This window comes from Corylus avellana, chromosome ca8, assembly GCF_901000735.1.
Source record: "Corylus avellana chromosome ca8, CavTom2PMs-1.0".
Taxonomy (NCBI): Eukaryota; Viridiplantae; Streptophyta; class Magnoliopsida; order Fagales; family Betulaceae; genus Corylus; species Corylus avellana.
The window spans coordinates 21,395,937-21,419,650 of record NC_081548.1 but is presented as its reverse complement, the minus strand read 5'-3'; the positions used below and the strand labels follow the sequence as shown (position 1 = coordinate 21,419,650).

Here is a 23,714-nt window from a genome sequence, read left to right as displayed (position 1 = left end):
CCATTTCAAATCTCTATACATTATTTTGTTCATATATAATTGAGTTGCGTGTGAGTAAAAAAAAATGTAATTAACATTCAAAAAGTTTATTTGAAGAAAAAAAATACTCGTTTGGTAAAAAAAATTGAAAGTATTTTTAAGAGTCTAAAAAACTAAAAATAATCAAAACGCACTTTTGACATTTTAAAGTTTTTATCCTTTGACATTTTAAAGCTTTTGTCCAAATATATATATATAAGATTGTTGAAACTGATGCTTCTGAAATTGGCTTTGGAGGTATTCTGAAACAAATTGCTTCCCCAGAATCTCCCGAACAAATTGTTCAATTCCATTCTAGATCTTGGACTAAGGCTCAAACTAATTATAGTACTATTAAGAAATAAATTCTTTATGTAGTTTTGTGCATTACTAAATTTCAATCTGATCTACTAAATCAAAAAATTTTATTACGCGTTGATTATAAATCTAGTAACCTTGGTATATATAAACTCTATTTTTAAAAGAACCCCAAACATTGTTAGCATGCAGGTTGGTGGGAGAGACATCTCGTGTGTCTCACACATAAACGCGTGCGTGTCTTGACACACATGATAAATATTTTCCCATTTGTCGGCCGAAAGAAGATAGCCCAAGTTAAGAAGGTTTTCTCCTTGTGCTTAGAGTAGGTTTGTTAGCTGGGTACGTAATGAGATGGGGTCCGGGTCACCTCTCGCCTGGGTCCGGGTGGGCAACCTCTATATCATGACACCCACTTTCACCTTCACGTCTCATCATTGTCTTCCTCATCCCCCATTCCATTCCATTCCCTTCTTCTTCCCCCTCCTCCTTCCCTTCAATCACATCCTTCATCTTTTTCTTTCTTTTTTTCTTTTTTGGCCCACATCCTTCATCTTCACTTACGTAATACGTACTCTAAATTTCTAGTTTCTACAACGTTATTTATTGGATATCTGCTATCAGTGAGTAACTAACTTTTATGTGCGGCGGTTTATGCCCTAACGTGGCACTATCACGTCAATATATTTCTTTGTTTTTTTTCTTTACAACTAATTTTTTTTTTTTAGTTATCGAGGGTGACTGGTTACCCCTTAATTAAAGGGTAATCCATAACTCATATCAAACCTATGTAAGTGATTGCAATTGCCCCGATTTCCGATTTGATGCAGAACAAGCATAACCATATTTGGTGCACCAGATCGGTTTGTCCGGCCGGCACTAGATTTTGGTGCTCCTGATCAGTGCTACTACGTGATGGTTGACGCCGATCAACTGAAAGGGAGAAGATTTGTTAGAAAAATAAATTATTGGCTACTGTGGCAATGCCACGGCTTCATCCCAAGTCCACCTGAGAAGTTTCCTGTGCTTTTTTTTTTCCTTCTCAATTTTAGGTTTCGTTATTTTTGTAGGAGGGTTTCTGCCTTTCTGGTGATAAAATATATAAATATATTAAATATAATATAAGGAGAGAGAAGAGAAAGAGAGAGAGAAAATATGTAATGGACTACATTGTATTAAGACTGATTAATTAAAGAATATTACAAAGGTCTTTATATATAGAGAGGTTATGAGTGATAGGCAAATAACCTAATAGACTAAGGGAATGTAAACTTAATAGGCTAAAAAAACCCTAAAATCAATAAGGAAGTAAATAACTCTATAATAATAAATAACCCATAACATAATATTCTTAACATTAATATATAATCCCATAAAACATGGAGGAGGAAATCATGTGATTGTTGCCTTGTGATTAGATTTTGTCTTCTAACATCTGCCGATTTGATATCAAATTATCTTCTCTATAGTGATATAAAAATCGATCTAACGGTCATTTTTTTTTTGCCATGTCAAATAAATTTAAACCAATCAGAACTAAACTTTTCTTCAATGTGTCGACCCAGCATTCCTTCTTTTTTGATAAACCTTCATCTAAGCACAACCAAAAATTAGCTTATCCAACGTTACATCATCCTGATCAATCATGAAAGCCAAGTTGTCAAGTTGGCCTAGTAATTTGTGTCATCACTCTTATGATCAGCATAATACAATTTTGGGGAATTTGTTATGATTTCAAGTGTTTTAGATGACTTAAATACAATTTTAATTACGTGTCCATAAATTTTTGGACAATTTACTTTTACAAGTGGTTTTTTTTTTTTTTAAAATGGCTATCATCTAATCATGGGTAATTGGGTATTGTGTCTAAGTTAAAGCATGAATGTCGATAGAGGTAGGCATTGAAATAGGCTGCTGGCCCAAAATTATTAATTGAGGCTTTATGGACTTCATTTAACTATAATCTCCACACGATATTACAATTAATGTGTTAATTAATTAGTGCAAAGATGTAATTTGGAACTCCCCCCTCAAATTTAATTAATTAATTTTTTTTAAAAAAAAGATATTAATGTATCAGCATATAAAACACATGATAGTAATTGATAAGTTTAACGTGATGGCTATTAAGTTTTAGACAAAAAAAAAAAAAAAAAAAAAAAAAAAAGATGGAAAAATTAACTTTGATAATTACACAACTCCAAATACCACGAAGTAAATATTTAATAATGGTCCAATTAAACACATATACTAAAATAGTATTTAATGCTTTTTTAAATTAAAACCTAAATTATGTGAATTGAAGCAAAAAGAAAAGAAAATAATAAAAAAAACTTTAGACATGAAGTGGTTGGGAAGGAAGGGAACAATCGAACAGAAGAGCCACGCAGGGTGGGCCCGTCTCATTCATTAATTTCATGTCTCTTTTTCTTTCTTTTGTTCCTTTTTAGGAGTGTTCAAAATAAAAACTTAACCCTAAAAATGGTTCATATTCATGGTGGAAACAAAATATTGGTTAATAGAGAGTATTATTTATATATATAATATTAATTATTTATGAATTACAGTTAATCTTTCTGTTAACAAAAACATTTAAGACTTGAGTTTTTACTCATTTTAAATTCAATACCTCTATTAGCATTTTCGTCAGGAATGATTATAAAAATATATAATTATATCCTTAATATAAAAATTAAAAAAAGAAAAAAGAAAAAAAGAAAAAAAAAAAAGGGTTAGATTGGATATGGTGATCATGGTCGTTGGTGGCTTAGTCACACTCGGCGAATCGCAACCACCTTGAAGAGAGGGGATGGCTCCACCCTTTCTAAATGGGGTGCCAAGGGTGGCTGAAAGCTTTCAAAGCTAGCCACATTAGCCGGTAGTTGGGGAGTACGACCTAGCCATGATATATTTGAGATCTCAAATTTAAAATGTATTTGAAGTCAAGTATTATATCCATCAAATTGAAAAATGTGATTTTAAAGCCAAAATTAATAATGAAAAACACAGCGGTTGGTGAACTGATTCCTTGCATAATAAACATATTATGACAATATAATCATATTTGATAATCTTGTACAGTTTCCGGTATGATGCAAACACGTTTTTCTAGATTAAACCTGAAAGATCAAACAAACAACACGAAGAGAAAATGTTCGGTGTGTGAGCGAGATCTCCCTCCGACGCTCAAGTTAGTTCTTCTGAGAAAAGTATGTGTATTCTCTAAATATTTCACTCTAGTATTATACTAGATGCTTGGCCTAGACTCTGTAGTTGATGTAAAAAAAAAAAAAAAAAAAAAAAGTAAGAATGTTTGGTATAAAAAAAGTGAAAAAAAAGTGGTATGAAAAAGTGAAAAAGTTTTGTTTTGTAGTGATTTTTTTATTTAAATAATAATAAAAAGTGAATGATGTGATATAAAAAATAAAAAAGTTATAATGTTTTGATGTTGATTTTTTTGGAAAATAGGGATGAATAGTAACAAGGGAAACCCCAACTCATTTACCAAACAAGGCCTATGACTCGATCTTCTATCTTATTATGCAATTCAGGTCCTAAAGCTTGATTTGGAATGGGGGTCGTAGTTGTATATGGACTCTGACTCTTTCCCGGCCACATTGGAATTTGATGATAGAGATACTTGAATTGCACGGGGGTCAACCACTGTAAATTAGGGGTTGGTTTGTATTTTGTAATAGGGCTCTAACGCAGAGTAAAGGTACGTCCGGGCAATTCTTTGCGTTGGGGTGGAATTCGGTATCTTCAGGAGATATCACGAGAGATATCAATCTCAGGAATGAGTGATTAATCGGGAAAGTCTTCCTTTCAATTGCTTCTAGAAAGTTGACTGGGCCTTTTGAAGCCCAATAGAAACGGCAAGGGTCTCCCTTCCTAGCCCACGATTTCGTAATTATTTCAGGGGCCACGGTCATTTGGGTCAACTGAGCGATATAATTACCAACATCTCTCTAACATAATTTTAAATAGATAATAATAAACATATAGATCATATAGACCATATTTGTACACACATTCACATATGCATAGAATTTTTTTGAAAAAAATAAAATAATGAAGGAACTATTCCAATAGATCATGCATTATATAACCTATAAAATAAATTTGCTTTCTTAAAAAATTAAATATTAAGAATATGAGATACTGAGAGGCTTATTTTAATGTAGGTTTAGGGACTTTATCTTCAATCGGTCATTCTAATGTCACCAAATTAACCATTCAACCATAGTGTAAAACCCAATCTCATATTATGCTTTAGAAAAATCACTATTTTATTTAATTTTTTTTAATTATTCTAAAGGAAGGTGAGTGATATTTCAGTTGCTTTTTCTTTTATCCATGATATTTTAGTTTTTTCTTTTCTTCTTTTCTTAATGAGTATGATTTTTTAGTTGTTCACAAGCGAAATTGTCGGTGAGAAGTGATCATCATAATTAAGCAGTAGTACTATGTGCGAAATATATGAAAACGACTTGCTGCATGGACCGTATGGTTGAATTGAATGGGGATCATTAATTACTGTACGGCCCAATCAACCCAACTAAACGACGCTAATGCGAATCAATTATTCAAATATTAATATAAATATCACCTCACGTTCATTATCACCAAACTTGTAATTCCATTGCTTTGTCGAGGGCATAAATTGGATTTTAGTTTATTTTCAATAATAATAAAAAAAAAATCATTAACAACAACCTAATAGATCGAGGTCCTTAATTAGTTGAGGTTGAAGCTTCTCAAAACTCTCTCCTCCTGAGCCAATTCTCCAACTCATGGCTGCCAGTGCCACGACCTCTTCGAGCTGCGCTGCCTGCTTCAACTTCGAGTCCAAATCCGTCGAGCCCAGGCCCCGGACCTCGTCGAGCCACGGCTCACCCGGGTGCGGCAAGGTTGATGGGGTGGCTATGTGGCTCATCAACGGCGTTACGACGGCGTTTTTCGCGTCTTTGGAACGGTGTTCTTGCATCCGTATTGCCACTGAAGATGACCGTGATGAAGCCAATGACTTGCCGTTAATTCTCAACGATGGAAATCTCAGGCACGATGGTGGCACTAGCCGGAGGAGGACGGGAAAAGGCAAGAAGGTCGGGGGAGCTCTTCTTGAGGACTAAGAGAGTCTTGTGATAATTAATTAAGCGAAAAATCAAATTAAGTTTCCTTTTTTGGTAAGTGATTTGTGAGGTTCTTTGAAGTTGTGGAGTTTGTTTCCTAATTATATATATATATATATGTGGTTTTGGAAGGAATGGGAACCATGAAGAAAAACAGTTATCAGTTATGTTTACTGCAATATTTGAACCTTTGCTGAATATGAAAACTTCAATAAGTGCTTTTCATCTATGTTTAGTAAATCCTACTTTATACTACGTTAATTTGCAATTTCTTTGGATATTGACACATCACACCATGCTATTGTTATATTAATTGTTGTTTATCAATTTTATTTTTCAATTTTTGGGCTAAGAACAACAAGAACAAGATGTAAATATATAAGTGATCAAGGAGAAACTCAGTCAATTACTTTTCTTTTTTCTTTTTTTTCTAAGCCAAAGAACAACAAGAACCCTAGAGAGGATCTTCTGCAGAGAAATTTACAAGATGAAAATCCGACCGATTTGATAAATTGGGCAACAAGGTGGAATGTTTTCCGGTCGCCGTGTAACCTTTTCCGTCGGGGGTTTGAACATTATTAGCGGATTGAACTGTTCATTTTCTCCATATTTTATGTTAAGACAATTATACCAAAAGCAAAGCAGCAGTACTAAAGGCGCTTTAAATATTCAGGAAAGCTTTTCTTTTCTTTTTTTTTTTTTCTCCATGATTTCGAATGATGCTGCCATTTTGGTCTTCATCATGCTGTTTCCCTCGCTAAAGTTTCTTTTACTTTTGTTTATCTTTTCACCCAACCGTCAACAGCGGGGAATCCAAAGCTAGATATGCATGATTAACTAAAATATACCCAAATAATAATAATAATAATAATAAATAAATCATTTACTTGTAAATGCTAATGGCTAGAAAGAAACGAAAATACCTACCTATTTACCTCTCGGACTAGGTGGTCAATAACTAAAATATTATATAGCATTAATAAAGAAGAATTGTAGTGAATATATAACTAAAGTATAATATAGCAATAAAGTGAATACCTACCCATTTGCATAATCATAATTAGTAATGCTTATTGCTTTTATTTTTTTAATATTGCATCGGTTCCATACTCTTTATTTTAAATATTTATTTTAGTTACTTAATTTTTTATACACACTTCAATAATTTCTTTATTCTATTTTTTTAAAAAAAAAATCTTTAGATAAGGGGATAGAGAGAGAATGGAGAGATAAAAGACTATGAGCATTTTCAGCAGACTCTCTATAAGGGAGTCTGTTCCCTAAATTTAGGGAATATATTTTAAAAATCACAAAAAACATCTTACATCAAACTCCTTAAATGAACCCTAAACATTATAATTGCTACAGTGGAACCTAATGTTTGAGGTTCCACTATTGCAATCCTTATAATTATTAAAATATAAAAAAATGATTCTCGCTCTTCTCTCCTCTCTTCTCTCATATATATAATATAATTAAAAAAACAAATATTTTAATGATATAGAAAATGATTAAGGAAAGTTATTGGGGTGTATTTTGACATAAAAAAAGTAAAAAGTAGTTTGAATATTTAAATGTAGGAAAAATGATGAAGAAGCTGCTGAGAATACTCTGAAAGAGAAACAAGCTGAAGAAAAATCCATAATATATTTGGGGGGTGTTTGGCAAATGGGATGGCCTAAACACTGTAGTTGATGTAGATTGATGTAAAAAAAAGTAAGAATGTTTGGTATAAAAAAAATGAAAAAGTGGTATGGAAAAGTGAAAAAGTTTTGTTTTGTAGTGATTTTTTTATTTGAATAATAATAAAAAGTGAATGATTTGATATTAAAAGTGAAAAAGTTAGAATGTTTTGATGTTGATTATTTTGGGAAATGATGATGAACAGTGTTTGGGCCAACCCCATCCCATTACCAAACAAAGCCTTAGTAGAAGTTGCTACAGTACACATTCGCTGTAAGTAGAAAGATAAAGTAGATTTAGCTATTATGAGCCATATAAAGGCTCTTTTGAAAATGCTATATATAATAGTAGTGCCAATAGTTGGTGTTACCATACAATTTATTTTATTTATTTATTTTTGTTTGTTTTTTTAAAAGCAATTCAATCTCAATGAAAAAACATAGCGGGCCATAACTAAAGTATATGTCAAGTAAACAAAAAGACCACTCAATTAAGATCGAGAGAGAGAAAAAAGGAAGAACATGCACCAAGATATTGCAAAAAATTAAAAAAGCTAAAAGAATTCACACTTTCAACTCTATACCTATCCTCTCATAATCTTTAAAGTTTCGAGAATCGCATCATCTCCAAATTCTTTAAGCACAAGGGAATATATATTATAGACTTCTCTATTGTAATGTCTTCCAAACTGGCATTTCTAACAAGCCAAGAATTTCACCATTTGCAAGGGTAGGACCCACTCTATCTCCAAAAGACTGAAGATTGATACCCGTACACACTTATCTAGCTACTTCACAATGAAGCAAGAAATGATCAACAATTTTTTCGCTCTTCTTACGCATATAATACCAATTAATCTAGGATTGTTCAAATTTCTCTGAACTTTTAATTTCATTGGATTATTAAATCTTGAACATGCATTAATTTTCTTCCCCGTATGTAACATGCTCTATGTTAGATTCCACGTATTGGTGGTCTGAAAAACCTACCCTTCATATCCAAAAGCTAGTTGGTGCACTAACTAATACACACTTTTTAGACATCATCGTTCAACTAATTAAGAATTGGGGCCTCTAGGTGCACTATTAATTTTTTTTATGGACTGCCAAAATTAGTGTTTTGGAAAAATAAAATAAAATAAAATAAAATATTGTGACATCTAATATAAAAATCATGCAGTGCAATTCGAGCGATAACACACAAAAAAAAAAAAAAAAAAATCGTTTGAATATCAGTCTCTTTAAAATTAAAAAAAAAAACAATTAAAAAGGATAATTTGCTACTGCAAATATATAAATTGGTTCGGCCTAATGGCAATGATTTATGGATGTAAAATCCAAGTACTAGCTTAGAAAGTAGTGACACCACAAAAAAAAAAAAAAAAGAAAAAAAAAAAGGGAAAAAGGTATGTGCAAAATTGTAATAATCAAGACGGACAAACCTACAAAGGAGAACGGACTATTCGTGGGCCGAGCAGTGGCCGAGGCGGCCCATGGCATTTGTATCTACCTTTTGGTTCAGCCTTCAAGAAAATGTGGTAGCAAGTCCAAAAAAGATACGCCGTTGCCGGGGATCGAACCCGGGTCACCCGCGTGACAGGCGGGAATACTTACCACTATACTACAACGACCTCGTTGAGAAAGGTAATAATTTGTAAGTATATATACTATTTTTTCAGAGGCAATTTCAGATTCTTCCTTCTGCGGCATGACACGTGGAATTATTCCTCCGAACCAGCTTCGCCCACAGCGAAGGTCTTCTGACTTTCTCCATCTTCAGCACACTGTTTCCCAGGGATGGACAAATTTACAGCTAATTTGCATCATGACGCCCATTGCTCGCGCCAGCTAGTCCTAACGTTGGTTCGCGCATAAACCCTAGTATTTGCCATGATCTCCCAAACCCCCAGCCTGATTTGACGAAGAATTTCGTTAATTCCACGCAAACTACACCATTAAAAATGCTCGGAGATGGAGGAGGGATTCCTTCCAGGTATGATTATAATATGTTTGAACCAATTCGATTCGAGATCAATATATGAATGCATGTTTTGAAATTTGTGTGTTTTGGTAGGTGCGAGTTACTGAGCATGGTGAAGAAGCACTCCAATTTGATAGGGAAAACCGTGGTGGACGAACAGCAGGATGATGATGCTTGCGACGACGTCGAACTGGACCATCGCTTTTGGCACGATGTCTTCGACTTGTATTTCGTTCGTGGCAAGGAGTGCCGGGGACGCCAGGACGACGATCTCCTATTTTTCGTCAGAAAATTGGTATGACTTTGTGGTATTAAGAAATTGAATTCATTGGTTACATTCCGTTCTTTTAATCTTTCTATTTGTTAACTTGCATGTGGTGGTTCTTTGAATTTTTTATTGCTATAGAGCTCGCAGGGGTATGGTTTCAATGACAATGCGGAAGCTGTTTCTCCTTACTTTGTACGCAGGTGGGCACCTAAGGTAAAAGCACCTTGAAAAAACCAGTTTGATGAGCTTCATGTCTCTGTGCGTGCGTGCTAAATTGAGTTCCTTTATTGATGATGATCTCGGTTGATTGCTTTTTCTTGCTAGTAGCACATGCATTCAATTCTAAATGTTTGCGACTTTGCGTGGAGTATAGGTGACAGAATTTTTTTTTTTATAAGTCAGGTGACAGAAATCTTAGTTTGCCTTTTATGAGGACTGTTGCAACACTGAAGATGAGAATTGTTGTGGGAATTTTTATTTTTTTTTATTGCCTTTTAGTATGCGGGAAATTTTTTGAAGTTGGAGTTTGACATGTAATTTGAGTGTCAGGATAAACAATATCAAGAAAATAGAGTTGATTGATATGGTGGTACTTAGCTTGCACACTAATGGTTGGCAGTTGGCACCATGTGCCTCTTTCGTTAGTGCTTAGTTTATGAAATGTGCCTGTACTCTATATATAATCTATGAACCACTCTATTCTCCAATAAGTCATTGGCATTGATGTCCTCTCTAAATGCTTAAATGCATGGTCTTTTTGGCCTATGCTTTTCATTTTTGGGGCTATCAACTCGGCCATAACATGTGACAAGGCTCAACCACTAGGCAATGGTTTTCTGTTACTTCTTACTGCTTAAATTTAGTCACTGATTGGATTGTGTTCATTTAGTAATCCATCAAATGTGTTAATTAATGATGCTATGGTGTTTACTGTGTGTGTAAGATAACTCTCTTTGAATCTGTCAACCAGTTAGATACGTTAGTTGGAGAAAGTTCTGTTGATGTGGATTGGAGGCGCTCATTTTACTTGAACTTTGTTGCTCACACTTCATTCACTGTTACAGTAGCAATTTGCAGGTAATCTTTCTTCTTTATCCATTTTGCATGATCTCTTGGTCCTTTAAGCTGCATTAACACCTGTTTCTTTCAACTCTATGTGCTTGCATATGTATTTTTTCTCTGGAAAGTAAGATAATATGTATCTATGAGTTGTCAATTCAATTATGTAATTGGTGATGATATTTTCATTCTGCTCTTTTTGAGTGTTGCCCTGATTGAGAACATTGACTGTGTTCTATCAGTTGTTAATTAGGTATTTTATAGAAGGTTGCAAGGTACTTGTAAATATAACTTTATAGATTTCCTGAATTATACCCATTATAAGGTGTTTTCCAGGATAAATTGTTTGATCTCTGTGGTTCTCTGTATCCATTGAATGTAGTTCCTGGGACTTCTTCATCTCCATTGGAAGTGGTTTGGTTAGGTTTGGAATATAATTATTGTTGTGTCTAGCGTATATGACGCAAACAATATTAATTGATTTGTACATCAGTTCCATGTTGTTGCCATGCAAATTTATAAATGAAACAGCCAATAATAACAGTTACTTTCCATCTTCTTGGCAGTGGCATGTACTTAATTAAATGCATTTCTATGACTATTCCTATTTTGATTGGGTTGTATCGGTCATAGACACCTTATGCCCACTTGTTATTGTGTAGGTTAAACGATATTTTAGAGTAGCAGTGATCATGAACTTCTGTAAGAATTGAGTTGCAGCTTCCTAGAGGCAATAGATTGATTTTAAGTTGTGCATGTTAACTGTTGTCATATCAATATTTATTTGTCGAGTAATTCTAAATACTCAACTCTCATCCCACTCCCATACAACTGAGCTGATGTAGCAATTCCCATCATCCCTTAAATTTTTTCCTTTTTTAATAAAGGTTGATCCAATAGTTTATGGGTAATACCACATCAGACAAGTTGTATGGAAGTGGGATAGAAGTTGAGTTTGTAGCATTACTCTTATTTGTCCATTATTTTTTGGGGTAAATTCTTCTTATGGCAATTGGTCCTGAAAGTATTAGAAAGAAATATACCTTAAATTAAGAGATATAAGAAAGAAAGAATCAGTAATTGTTAACAGATATATTTTAAGGTTTTAAAGGACCTTGCTGCTAAGATTCTTGTTCCCTGTTGTGCTGCATGAAAGCTTCATTATGGTAGAATCTGAAACATGTGCTTTCTTCAGTCATCAGGAACTTCGGAATCATCAAGTTACCCAAGATAAACCATTGCTACCTATATATAAGGTATTCACACCCTTAATTAGTGTAACATATATTTCTACAGTTATTTTTAAGAGGTGATAGCTCTGCCTGTTAGTCTTATTATTTTCCTCTGAAGTATTGAGAGTTTGCCTTAGCCTCTAAAATGAAGTGTCTTGTTGTCAGAAGTACAATCTGCATGAATTTGCTGCCAAGAAAACAAAAGGAATATATGATGTTATTGGGGCGGTGAATTGGGTGTGGATTCCATGACCTAGGAATTTAGGATCCTTCTCATTAAAAACCAGATGGCTACTGCAGCCAGATGTTTTGTCAAATGAATTTTGATTCTGAAATCATGCTAGCTCAACAACAATCTCTTCCATGTTACCAAACTTTGTTTTTAAGGCTATTTTATGCATGGTGATCTAATCATAAAGTATGCACTACGACATCTATGCAGGTTGTGAAAACTGTTTATGCATCTCCAAGTCGTGTCAACTTTCATTTGGATTCCAAAAAGGCAAGTAATGTATATTCTGCAAAAATGTTATTTTCTTGAGTTGCACTTTATCTTCAAGTTCTAACACTCTTACTAATGTGCGTCTAGGAAGTAGAGACCACACCTGCCTATCCGGATATCTGTTTTGCAGTTGATGACTTCGATTCCACTTTTGATGCAGTGGTAATGCGTTGTTTTATTGCATATATTGTTGCACTTTCGATAAAATTCACTCAGTGTTGGTATTGAATTAATTCAATTTATTAATGAGGAAAAGTCTACATACCCCCTCAAACCACTACCTAATTGACAATGTCTCCCTCCAAGCTTTCAAAATGGGAAAATGTCCCTCCCAAACTACTAAAAAGTTGCCAATGTCCCCCCAATCATGAAAATACCCTTAATAAAAAGAAGAAAAAAAAAATCAAATTTTCTTTTTAAAAATACAAAACTAAAATAAAAAAGAAAATAAAAACAAGGATGGCCGGGCCACCCACTCTTGAACCATCAATCGCCCCTGCCACAAGGCTTTGGGTTCCACCCAACAGATGAAGAGTTACCGGAGCAAAAGGTGGCTTCCACACCCTGCCGGTTTCAATTATTGAGGACATTGATATCTACAAGTTTGACCCGTGGGACTTATCAGGCTTGTCTTAATTTATCAAAATACCATGTCAGAGTGATGATACATGTATATATATATATAGCTAGTATAACATGGGCATACGGCTCTTGTTTTTGTTCTTCTTTATCAGCCAATACTGCATTTGGTGAGAAAGAATGGTATTTCTTCAGTCCTAGAGATCGCAAATACCAGGCCAAACAGGGCAGCCGCTTTGGGGTATTGGAAGCAACTGGTACAGACAAAAACATATTGACATCATTAGCAAGTGGAGGAAGTCAGAACATTGGTGTGAAGAAGGCCATATGGGGTTGCCTGACCACCCCCAAATGGCTAGAGGTGGTTAGCCTCCATCTGGTTTTTACCTTTTTTTTTTTAAAAAAAAAAATTATTATTATTATTATTTTATATTCTAAAAAAAAAAGTTTTTATTTTTTATTTTTTTTGAATTTATAAGGTTAATTTTGTCTTATTTAAAAAAATTAAGGTCGTTTTAGTCTTTTTGCTGTCCTTAAGGGTACATTAACAATTTTTTAGTAGTTTGGGAGTATATTGTCCCAATTGAAAGTTTGGAGGGGAGAGGCACATTGTCAATTTAGTGGTAGTTTGAAAGCGTTATGTAAACTTTTTCCTATTAATAAACTGAGTCATAGCTGGCTTTCGGGAGGATAATATTTAAGATGTTATACTAACTGTTGCAAACTTGCTTTATCTTGCTACTTTAATATTACAACAATATTGATACGTTGAATACTTATAAGAAAAAAATAATATTTGTACTTTGAACTGATGACAGGTTGGAATGTTTGACTCTGAGTATAACACATAAACAAATTGCCACTTTTCATAGCAGTATAATATCTTCTCTTCTTAAAAATGGTGCTTTATGCTATAACCACATAATGCTACACATTGCATTGTCCAATGATAGATTTCAAAACTGCTTAATAATAGGATATATTGCAAATAGCTGTAACTACCAACTCTTGCCATGTTTTTTTTTAACCAGATGTGGGGTATGCTTGTTGGGACAGGAGACAAGTATTAAGATATCAGTAATATACTAGTGTAGGAAATTCCTATTTTGACTCTATTTCCTTTACAGTATTAGAAAATCATGACTTGGTGAAATGACTTTCTTCCCTTAAAGAGTTAAGCATGCACTGTATAGTGAAAAGGCATACTTGCACTTTATGTAATAAGTTATTGTTACTACTTGAAAAGCTTTCAGGCATGGCTAAATTATCCTCTTTTACAATTGCAAAGAGGAAAAACATGACTCTTTGATTTTTAGTGTTTCTAAAAGTGGTTGTTGAGATCATACATCCCCAGATTTGTTTCCAAACCTTTGAATTTTAGTAGGCATTGGGTGTTTTAGAATTTTAACTTAGCTTGAAGGGGACATATTGTAACTAAATTTGAGGTATAATTAGGTTTGGAAGTAGTTTAGATTTTTTGTTTTTTGGGGTTATAAAAGAAGTTTAGTGATTAGCCTAAAGATTAGGCAGTAATTATTAAGACTTAAGATCCTTGAGTGCTAGTAAGGGCTTGATTAGAATTGTTTCCAGTTCTTCCAAGAATGTAACAGGGTTAGGGTCTTAGGAAGGCATTCAGGTATTAAAACACGCACAGATGAAGTTAAATTTTAGTACAATTTAAGACCACAACTTCGGAATTTTAGATTTTACAAATTTTCGAAGTTGAATTTTGATTGTATTCAACCACATTTCTTGTTTGAGTTAGGTATTGTCTCTTTTTGTAACTCTACATACAACATTTATATAAACTCTAGAATGATGAAACTCTTCTGCCTTTTCTTGTCTAACAAATCTACATTCTTGAAGAAGTAAAAGCATGTCTGTGTAATAAAAAAGATTTCCTGTTAAATTTTATTCTTCTTTATTTTGTAATTCAACAACTTTCGTACATTTTTGAATATCAAAAGACATAGTGGTTTAAGAAGAGAATCTATGAAAATGAAGAGCTGTTTTCCATCAGTCCTTGTTCATTTCTTTCCACATATATAGGAGAAGCATACATTTACAATATGGCAGAATATTCTGGAAAGAGAAAACTGGTGGGGACAGCTGGTAGTGACAGCTGTACAGGGACACCTCACCAAGTGGTTCTTCTAGAAGAGTATAACATGGCATATCATTCTCTCTCTCTCTCTCTCTCTCTCTCTCTCTCTCTAACAGCATCTTATGCTTTGATGTTCATGCCTCAGGCCTTTGAGGTTACATCTGCCCTCATGAAGCATAAGGATAAGATGCTGTACATTTTGGTTCCTGAAAATACCATATGCATCTATGCAGACGCATTTGGGGTATAGGAAGGTCTGTTCTGGTTTTTCAAACTAAAATAAGATATTTGTTGTATAATTCTACTAGTCCCTCTGCCTAGTTGTTTATACGCACAAATGCAAAATTAAGTGAATGGGATGTAAGACTAAATAAAGACTTTACTACTGAAATGTATGATGTATTACATGTCTTGAACATGAGAAACTTGCACATATTTTGAGGTGAATATTAATAGGATTCATGTTCATAACATATCACAAGATTCTTAAACGGGCTGTTAACATACCACAACCCTTCTCCTTTACCTAAGCTTGGAACTGGCTATGCAAAAAAGATATTTTGAGGTGTATTTGTCGTATGCCTTGGAAATTTTGAGTCTGCTTGAATGTTGGCGTCCTTCCATGTAATTTATCATTCTGTTTTGGACATTCGACTCATCGTTGTCAGACTCATGTCCCTGTCTTGAAGAACAAAAAGAACGTAAAACATTTTGCATTCTGGGATTTGGTAATAAGATCATTACCCTGATATTATCCACTTGCATACAACTCTCCATCATGTGATTTATTTTGACTATCTTTGCAGGTCTTAACAGAAACAGATCACTGCTATTGTGTACTCCTCAATGCAAATGATGGGGCAGCATTTCCTAGTGATGATCCAAATCATGGGGTAGCTTCTTGTAGTGAAAAGGAGCCACAAGATTGCAGTTCGAGCAATTATTCATCTTTGAGGATTGATACTAATTTGGAAAAGACCAAAAGTACCAAGGTTTGGGTCACTTCTCACTACGCACAAGAATTATTCATATTATTATTATTACCTCCTTGCCTTGCCAGCTTTTCGATTTGTTGAGCTAATACTTTTCCTGGTTAGGAAGTATTTAGTCCCTTCGTGTTCTTAACCTTTCTCCAACATACATCTGTTAGTGACCTGCCAAATACAATCTGTAATGTTGATTAAACCAAACATGCATGGTAAAGAATTGGTCTCCGCTCCGTTTCCCTCACTTCTTCCTCCTCTCATTATCTCTCTGAGATGTTCAAGCTTTCTTTGTGATACCTTCCTTGAGTAGGACAGAACCAACAACTTGTTGGTGATGGTGCAAACTCGGACTCGGGGCTTCTGAAAATTGAAAAAAGAAAAAGAATGATAAGTTGAGAAGTACTTCAATAATAATAATAATAATTACATACTTACTTTTACATGTACCACAGTTGACTGAGATACCTGTTTGCCGCCTTCTGATGACTACTTTGGTGTTACAGAAGAACATAGGAACTCTTGCTGTTAAATTTCCTTGTACCCATCAACATAATAGTAGCAGAAAGACCTGTAGAGGAGGTTTGAGTCATTGACTCGGGACCTTTCCATGCTTTGGAGGATTATAGAATAATATAGTTACAATTCAACCAAGCCTAAGTTACCAACTACTAGGTATGAGCTGTTAGGAATATCATGGTACTGCAAGGCACTCTTGATATCCCCATTCACTTGACAGGAAAACTTGGCATAGAAATAAATAAATAATTAAATGTTCTATCACTGAAACATTGACGATGAGGTATCCAAAACAGCCAGTGCTCCTCTCTCTCTCTGCCTATACTTTTATTTTTCCTTGCTGAAAGGAATTAAGGATGAGAAGATACTATTTTGGTTGCATTTCCTTGTTATATAGTAGCAACTCAGGCTTTAAAATGTTGTAAATAGTTTCTAGAGTATGTGTCTAGAAAGATGAATGCCACACACATGCACAAGCACACAAAATGGTGCTTGGAAGATCCATTTGACATATTGACTGTTATTGCAGCTTACTCTTTTCTCGGGATTTGTGAGCTATCAAATGGTTCGAGACGCATATGATGGTATGTCTTCCTACTAACTGTTCTCTCTCCCTCTGAATTACTTGAATTGAAATTTCTTACTTTCTGTTGTTTCATTCATACTCTGAAGTATGTTAACTATGCTACTTTTTCTAGATTAGTGAATTTTTTATTTATCATATTCTTTAGTTTTAGCTGGGCTGATGCAATTATTTTTACTGCTTTTATATGTTATACATGCAGAAATATAGATATTTGAAACATGCATATGTATGTCTTAAGTTGGAATTGACTTTGGTTCTACCGTTTTATTTGAACTGTGTTAACTTGCATGGCTTAGAATGCAATTCAAGAATAAATAAAATCTATTAAGATTGAAGATACATTGAACAATCTTAAAATAGTCGGAAGAAGGCATTCACTATTTTATTTCGGAATGTCAATCATTTCTGGTAGTAATCCTGATGCCTTCATATGCTTGTTTGACATGTCACCATCTTATTTTGTAGACATCTTCAGATTTTTTTACTTTTTTGTACCATGTTTCTACTGCATAGACTATAATTCTTTCTTAAATCTTTGAAAAAAAAAACCTTTGCAAATTTTGGCGCACAAGATTAATTCTTTTTGAAATATAGCAGTTTCTGAACTTATGCGGCTGGACCTCTCTGTTCAGGCTAAAACCTTTTGAAACATACTAAAGTCAGCTCTTCTGTTCACTTCTTACAAAATGTTCTCAATTTTCAGAATAACCTTTGTTGTTGACGTTTTTCTGTGTCATATACAGCTGGAAAATCTCGATTTGGGAGCCTTTTATCACTTGGACATTCTGGCAAAACAGACAGACTATACATGAAAGGTCCCGGTGGACGTGGAGAAGTTGAAGTTGCTGTTTCTGGAGTTGCAGGTAAGAGGCTCCTTTTTCGGTATAAATCTGATAATTTTATAAATCCCGGGAAGATGTAAAATGTAACCAAAATTCCACAAAAGTGGTCAATCCGATTATTTTTTTTTCAACGTGGAATGTTAATTTGCACATCCAGTGTTTCTTTTTTCTTCCTTTTGTTTTCTTTTTCTGGGCATGACTACTGGGCCGGATGGGTTGGGTTTTAGGTTTTCTATTATTGATTGTGATGGGTTTCGTATTCATACTCCAAAACACCAACTTGAGTTCGGCTTAGGTTGTTCAGGATGAGATATTTGAATAGGGTTCTGGTTTGGAAGGGCTTCCCATTCAAAACCCAACCCATTACGCTCCTTACATAGAACACATCTTATTTCTGGTCTCCAATTGGTTTTGCGAAGTAGGTGTCATTATAATCAAATGATTGATTCTATGAAGTGAATGGTGTATCAAAGACTGTGAAATGCTAAATCTGGAAGTACTATATCAGATCAAAGCCAGCAGGACTCGGGCCCTTTTTCACCAGTTATATCGAGGAGAGGATTTGGTATTGGCTCAATTGTCCGTAAAGCAGCATCTGTTGCATCTGTGGCAGCAAAACATGCATATGCAGCTGCTGCTGCCACACCCATGAGTTCTGATGATGAAATGCTGCCTCTGAAATGTTGCTTAATGTCCATTTCGTTGCCCTGGGAGTACATTGCCCATGACCTGTTGTTTAAGGTGAATCTTTGTTTTCCAAGTGCTTCAATAACCTACTTTGTTACTTCCAAATCCTCTTGCATTTTCCTGTGATTCTGTGAATTTTCCGGCTGACCTTGCCTTTTGTTTTGAATGAGTATTGGCAACTGGTTAGGTTTTAAACCTTGTTTTGGTACTAGAAATATTAGAACCCAAAAATCTATTGACTGACCTTGGCCTTTCTTTTAAAATTAGTTAGAAGTGGTGATCGATCATTCTTTGCATGGCTGGAAGATTTGCTAATTTTGATGGCTGATTGTAAATTCAGGGAACTCCTCCAGTGAACTTGTAAGGACCCTACGTTTACCCATTGGTGAAAATTCAGAATATATATATGGAGGTAACTCCTGGGAGGCAAGCAATAGATTATCAGAGGCATGCACTTACTCCCTGCCAGAACATGAGAGGAAGTTATTTTATAATCTAAGTTGTACATGGAATCTCTCTGTAATCTAAGTTATACATGGAAATCTCTCTCCCTCTCTCTCTCTCTCTCTCTCGTGCTGGGTTGAGTGTCTCAGAGCCGTGTTAAAATATTGTTGGATCATTTTATTTGAAGTTGACCTTTTGTATAGTTCAGGTGTAGTTGGGGGTGCCTTACGCTTTTAATAAAATTAGGTTACTAAAAAAATAATAATTTATTTGAAGTCAACAAATGTATCATCAAATTTATTTGTGGCTTCTGAACTTAGGATACAATTACGTTTTGGGATCTCTTTTTCTTTTGCGGAAGGCCTCCTAATCTTGTGGGAATTTACTTATGCAGCATATTATTTTAACCCCGTCGTTCACTTTGACGTTTGTTGCTTTATATTAATTAGCCTTTTCCATGTACCCCGTCCTTTATCTTTGATGGCTTTAAACTTCTACCAAAACTAATGAGCCACTGCAGTTCAATTTTCTACTACTGCCAGTTTTGGAAACTTTATTGATATATTTGCAATTTTTTTGGTAGAATTTGTATGAGCCGATGAGAATCTCGCTAAGTTTTCTTTTTAATAGTGAGGCATGGTGATTCAACTGTTTCCCTTGCTTGTATTCCGCAGAAGCAACTCAAAAGCAATTTAAATGGATAAAGTTTCTCTCCAAATTAAATTAGAATTGGAAGAAATTTTTCAATTCAGTCTATTGAACTGATATAACTGATATAAGTTTTTAGAACATGTGATTATTACATGTATTTTTAATAGAGTATGAATGCATGTGAGAAGAATTCCTCAACTCAATTTGAAGAAAAACTTATTCTACATGATATAAACATCAAAAAGCAAAGAACAGCCAAGGAAAAAAAAAAAGGGTAGATGATAAGTAAATGTACATAATACATAATTTTGAAACCATTTTGAATTCGGTTGTACTACTTTCATATGCTGGAACGACTGAAATAAAGTAATGTTAGATTCGTTGGGAATGGAATAGCATGAAAAATGGTGGGGGGGCACAGAAGAAACAAAAGAGGGTAGTTGTAGAGCATGTGTCATGGCAGTTGATAAATCATAAAATGTGGCATGAGATGGTAATCATGATTAATTAAATCACTTTGCAGCATCCAAAAGTAGCAGAGCAGGGTGAGGCAGGATTCTAACTTCACTTTAATTCATGGATTAAAATTGTAATTAACAACATTACGCGGTCTCCATGTTAGCTCCCACTTAGTGTGCCTTTGTGCATGCGAACGTGCAAAGACACGGACTAACTGCCGGCCAACTACCTAAGAAAACTACCTAGTAATTAAACCACGAATATTCCTGATTATTATACAAAATAAATAACATGAAAAAAATTAAAAAAGAAAAAAGAAAAAAAATTAAAGTATGTACGTATGCCATGTTTGGAGGTAGGAAAAAGCTTTCAATTTCTCCCAAAAAAAAATAGTGAAACCTGCTTTAATTAGGGATCAAACACGCGTTACACGCCCAAGGACCCTACTGAAAGGCAGTTTTTATTTGGAGGGCACGAAAAGAACTTTATAGATGCAGAATTCAAGTACTAAAGTAACCCATGAAGCTTGTTTCCAAGGTTAAGAAAAATAAAAATAAAAATAAAGGAACCTATGGAGCTTTCTTTCTTTCTTTCTGTCCAACAGCTTTAACTTTTCTTTCTCTCTCTCTCTCTCTCTCTCTCTCTCTTTTTCCTAAGTTTAAAATATGATTATGGTTCTTGAGTTATGTAGAAGATTTCAATTTTTGTCTAAATTAAGAGTATTTATGGATTGCTTTAATTTAGTCTTTTTAAATTTTAAAAGTGCATTAATAATATATACCTTCCATTTGTCTTCCTGTCATTATTTGAGCAATAATCATTTAATATGACATATGTTAATGATCTCACAAAATCAAAACATGTATAGCATACAATAGATAAATTAGGAACCACAATGTTTTTTTTTTTAATATATATACTATTATTTAAAGTTTTAATAATTTCTATTCACATAATAATGGTGGTAATATAAAAATTAAGAGATTAAGAGATGAAGAAACTTTTCTATTTTTCAAAACTTCCAAACATAAACATATTTATAGTCCATGTGATTGATGATTTGCTCTTTGAGGATTTAATTAGTCTCCATTCTTGGCTAGAAGACCACATATGGGAACTAAGCTAGATTGCCTACAACTAGTACTGCTTTTGCTAAAGTTAATGTGCTCGATGATTGACACATGGCATAATATGAGGGCTAACAAGTGACACAATTTGAATCTAACATGTGTCATAGTTTAGGGGCTAACACGTGGCATACTTTGCGCATGTGATACTAAATTAAATATAACTTTTGCAACGAGTATCAAAATTGCGTATAAGACCTCACTTTGAATAGCTCTCTTCGGCACGCACGTCGTGGTTTCGTTTTTTGGTCCAAAATCCATCATTTTCTTCGTCGAAAATCTTCTTAATTTTAAGTTATTTATATTCGTTTTCTTTGGGCGGCTAGATCTTTATTTTTTTATTTTTAAAAAATTCTTATTATCTTTTATGTATTGTGGTTTTCACAATCCTCTTATTGATGGTTATTAAACATTGGATTTGTCACTTTCAGTCACAAAAGTAGCCAATATGCTTTGAACCCTTGTTTTTGGAGGTGGCCTCCCCTGCCACCTTGTGGGTTTGAAGCTTATCAGGTCTCAAGGGGAACTTGGCTGCTATTTGTTTGACAGCTTTTTTAATCCCTATAGTTTGTTGTTCATGTGCAATTTGTTTGATTCTTCGTGATTAAGCTAACCTGATCGACCCCCACCAAAACGTACAGCACAATTACCCCACCACCACCAACCATCACTGAAAAGCTTGCACGTAGTAAAACACCCCCCCCACTAAAAAGAAACAAAAAAGGAAAACATATTTTATTGCTATTAGACCAAAGTGCCCTCTATCCTCCAAAATCTTTTGCTCGGATGGGCCCCGCCTTTGCTCTTCCAACTCCTCCATAAATACCCATTCCCTCCGCTTCCTACCTTCCCTTTTCCCTTCCCTTCCTCCCTCCGGTTCACTCTTTTTGCTCTCTCCTGTAGGCAATGTCTTTCTGTGAAGGACCGGTTTTCGAGGAAACCAGGTTCACCCCAGATGAATTCCAAGAACTCTGGTCTCTCCTTCAACCCAATGACTCGGTGTCTCCCGTTCAATCCGGAGACTCGGTGAGTCCAAACTCTGGTTCGGAGGGATCCAGCCGGGCGGTTTACACCGATAGGGAGAGGAGGCTCAGGCGCAAGGAATCGAACCGGTTGTCAGCCCAGCGGTCCCGCTGGCGAAAGAAGAGGCATCAAGAGGAGCTCAAGGACCAAGTGAACCGGTTCAGTACGGAAAACGAAGAAATGAAGAACCGGTTGGGCTCAGCTTTACATTACTGTCACGTAGTACGGAGCCATAACGAGATGTTAAGTTCCGAATCCATAGCTCTCCGGGCTAGACTTTCGGATCTACACATGATTTTATATGCCATGCAATCACAATGAGAGAGCATGAAGTCGTGAAGAAACTAAAACTATTTCGACCCTAATAAACTTCTAAATCCTACATTTGTCTGCTCACTCAAAACATCAGCTTTTGCTTTCGAGGAAAAAAAAGGTGGTTGTTTAAAGAAACCCCACGTTGTTGGACTACGTAAAGATTTGACGGTCTGCTTTTTAGTTTGTCGAAGACTTCAATTCCCCCCTTTTTTTCTTTCTAAAGTTTCTTTTTCTTTTTTTTTTGTAAGTTATTTAGTGGTAAAGTTCCTAAGGGCTAATCAGCAATCATATTTCTGTGGTCTAGTGCAGCCATGCACCAATGTAAATATATATGTTTTGGTCAATCAGTGGAGTATATGCTTGTTCTGTTTGGATTATATGATATTATTAAAATAACAGTATCTACTTTAATCAATGGTTAAAATTAAATTTATCAAAAATTTTCTTTATCTTTTCTTTTTTATTAAAAGTTTTTTAAAAATAAGTCAATGAATCTTGACCGTTGATTAAATTACAACATATATGCTGTTATTTTAAAAACAATGTGTAAGCCTGATTAATTATGTTTCTTCATCATTAATTTATGTGAAATTGGGCCATGTAGATTATAATAGATGGTGTTAATGACATACGGCATCGGTATCTCCATCCGACCAAAAATTAAAATGGAATGAGAAGTAAAAAGAAAAGAAAAATTGTCTTCATCGGTATTTCCAAAAATGCCTAGTTATAGAAAATTCATTATATATAAAAAATAAAATAAGAATAATGGACTGTTCGATCAACCATTTTGTTAACTACAGTTTAATTATCTTCTTGTAGTTGAAACTCAGTGGTAAAATATTTTGTCATCGCGCGTAAGAAAGCAATGATGATCAAATACCAACTACGTATGTCTTCACACTTTTCAATTAAATAATTCAAACAATAGGTGATTTTAAGATGATCTAATCATAGGAAAGGAAGGCGTGACACGAGCTAGCCAGGAAAGAAGCAAATAAAGTACAGTGAAAAAAAAAAAAAGGTTCTTTTAGAGATGAAAAATCAGCAAGGATTTCAATAATCGATCATTAAGGGGTAATCAATAGTATTCATTGAAAAGAAGTATCCCTATTGATTCAGATTTGGAATATAATTGTTAAATTTATGAATATAATTCATTATATGTTTAACGATAAGTAGCTTTATATTAATTCTTTTTTT

General features: G+C 34.5%; 2 protein-coding genes and 1 non-coding gene across 4 annotated transcripts; 2 read left to right on the top strand and 1 right to left on the bottom strand.

Moving 5' to 3' along the window:
• Window positions 1-8,709: 8,709 nt before the first annotated feature.
• On the bottom strand, window positions 8,710-8,781 carry TRNAD-GUC (transfer RNA aspartic acid (anticodon GUC)). Its single transcript has one exon. It is a non-coding gene; the product is annotated as a tRNA-Asp (tRNA).
• A 109-nt stretch (window positions 8,782-8,890) lies between these two features.
• On the top strand, window positions 8,891-19,138 carry LOC132189293 (uncharacterized). Of its 2 annotated transcripts, none has more exons than XM_059603963.1 (12): window positions 8,891-9,143; window positions 9,225-9,426; window positions 9,538-9,612; window positions 10,370-10,476; window positions 11,654-11,714; window positions 12,133-12,192; window positions 12,280-12,354; window positions 15,682-15,867; window positions 16,907-16,961; window positions 17,707-17,826; window positions 18,314-18,546; window positions 18,833-19,138. In XM_059603963.1, the coding sequence occupies exons 1-12, from the start codon at window positions 9,112-9,114 to the stop codon at window positions 18,854-18,856; spliced, it is 1,230 nt and encodes a 409-aa protein (XP_059459946.1). In that variant the 5' UTR covers window positions 8,891-9,111; the 3' UTR covers window positions 18,857-19,138. The 2 variants fall into 2 exon arrangements, with proteins under 2 accessions (XP_059459946.1, XP_059459945.1); XM_059603962.1 differs by having other exon boundaries at window positions 12,133-12,196; window positions 12,284-12,354.
• Window positions 19,139-22,045: 2,907 nt separating this feature from the next.
• On the top strand, window positions 22,046-22,817 carry LOC132189292 (basic leucine zipper 4-like). Its single transcript, XM_059603960.1, has one exon. The coding sequence runs from the start codon at window positions 22,080-22,082 to the stop codon at window positions 22,515-22,517; it is 438 nt and encodes a 145-aa protein (XP_059459943.1). The 5' UTR covers window positions 22,046-22,079; the 3' UTR covers window positions 22,518-22,817.
• The last annotated feature ends 897 nt before the right edge of the window (window positions 22,818-23,714 follow it).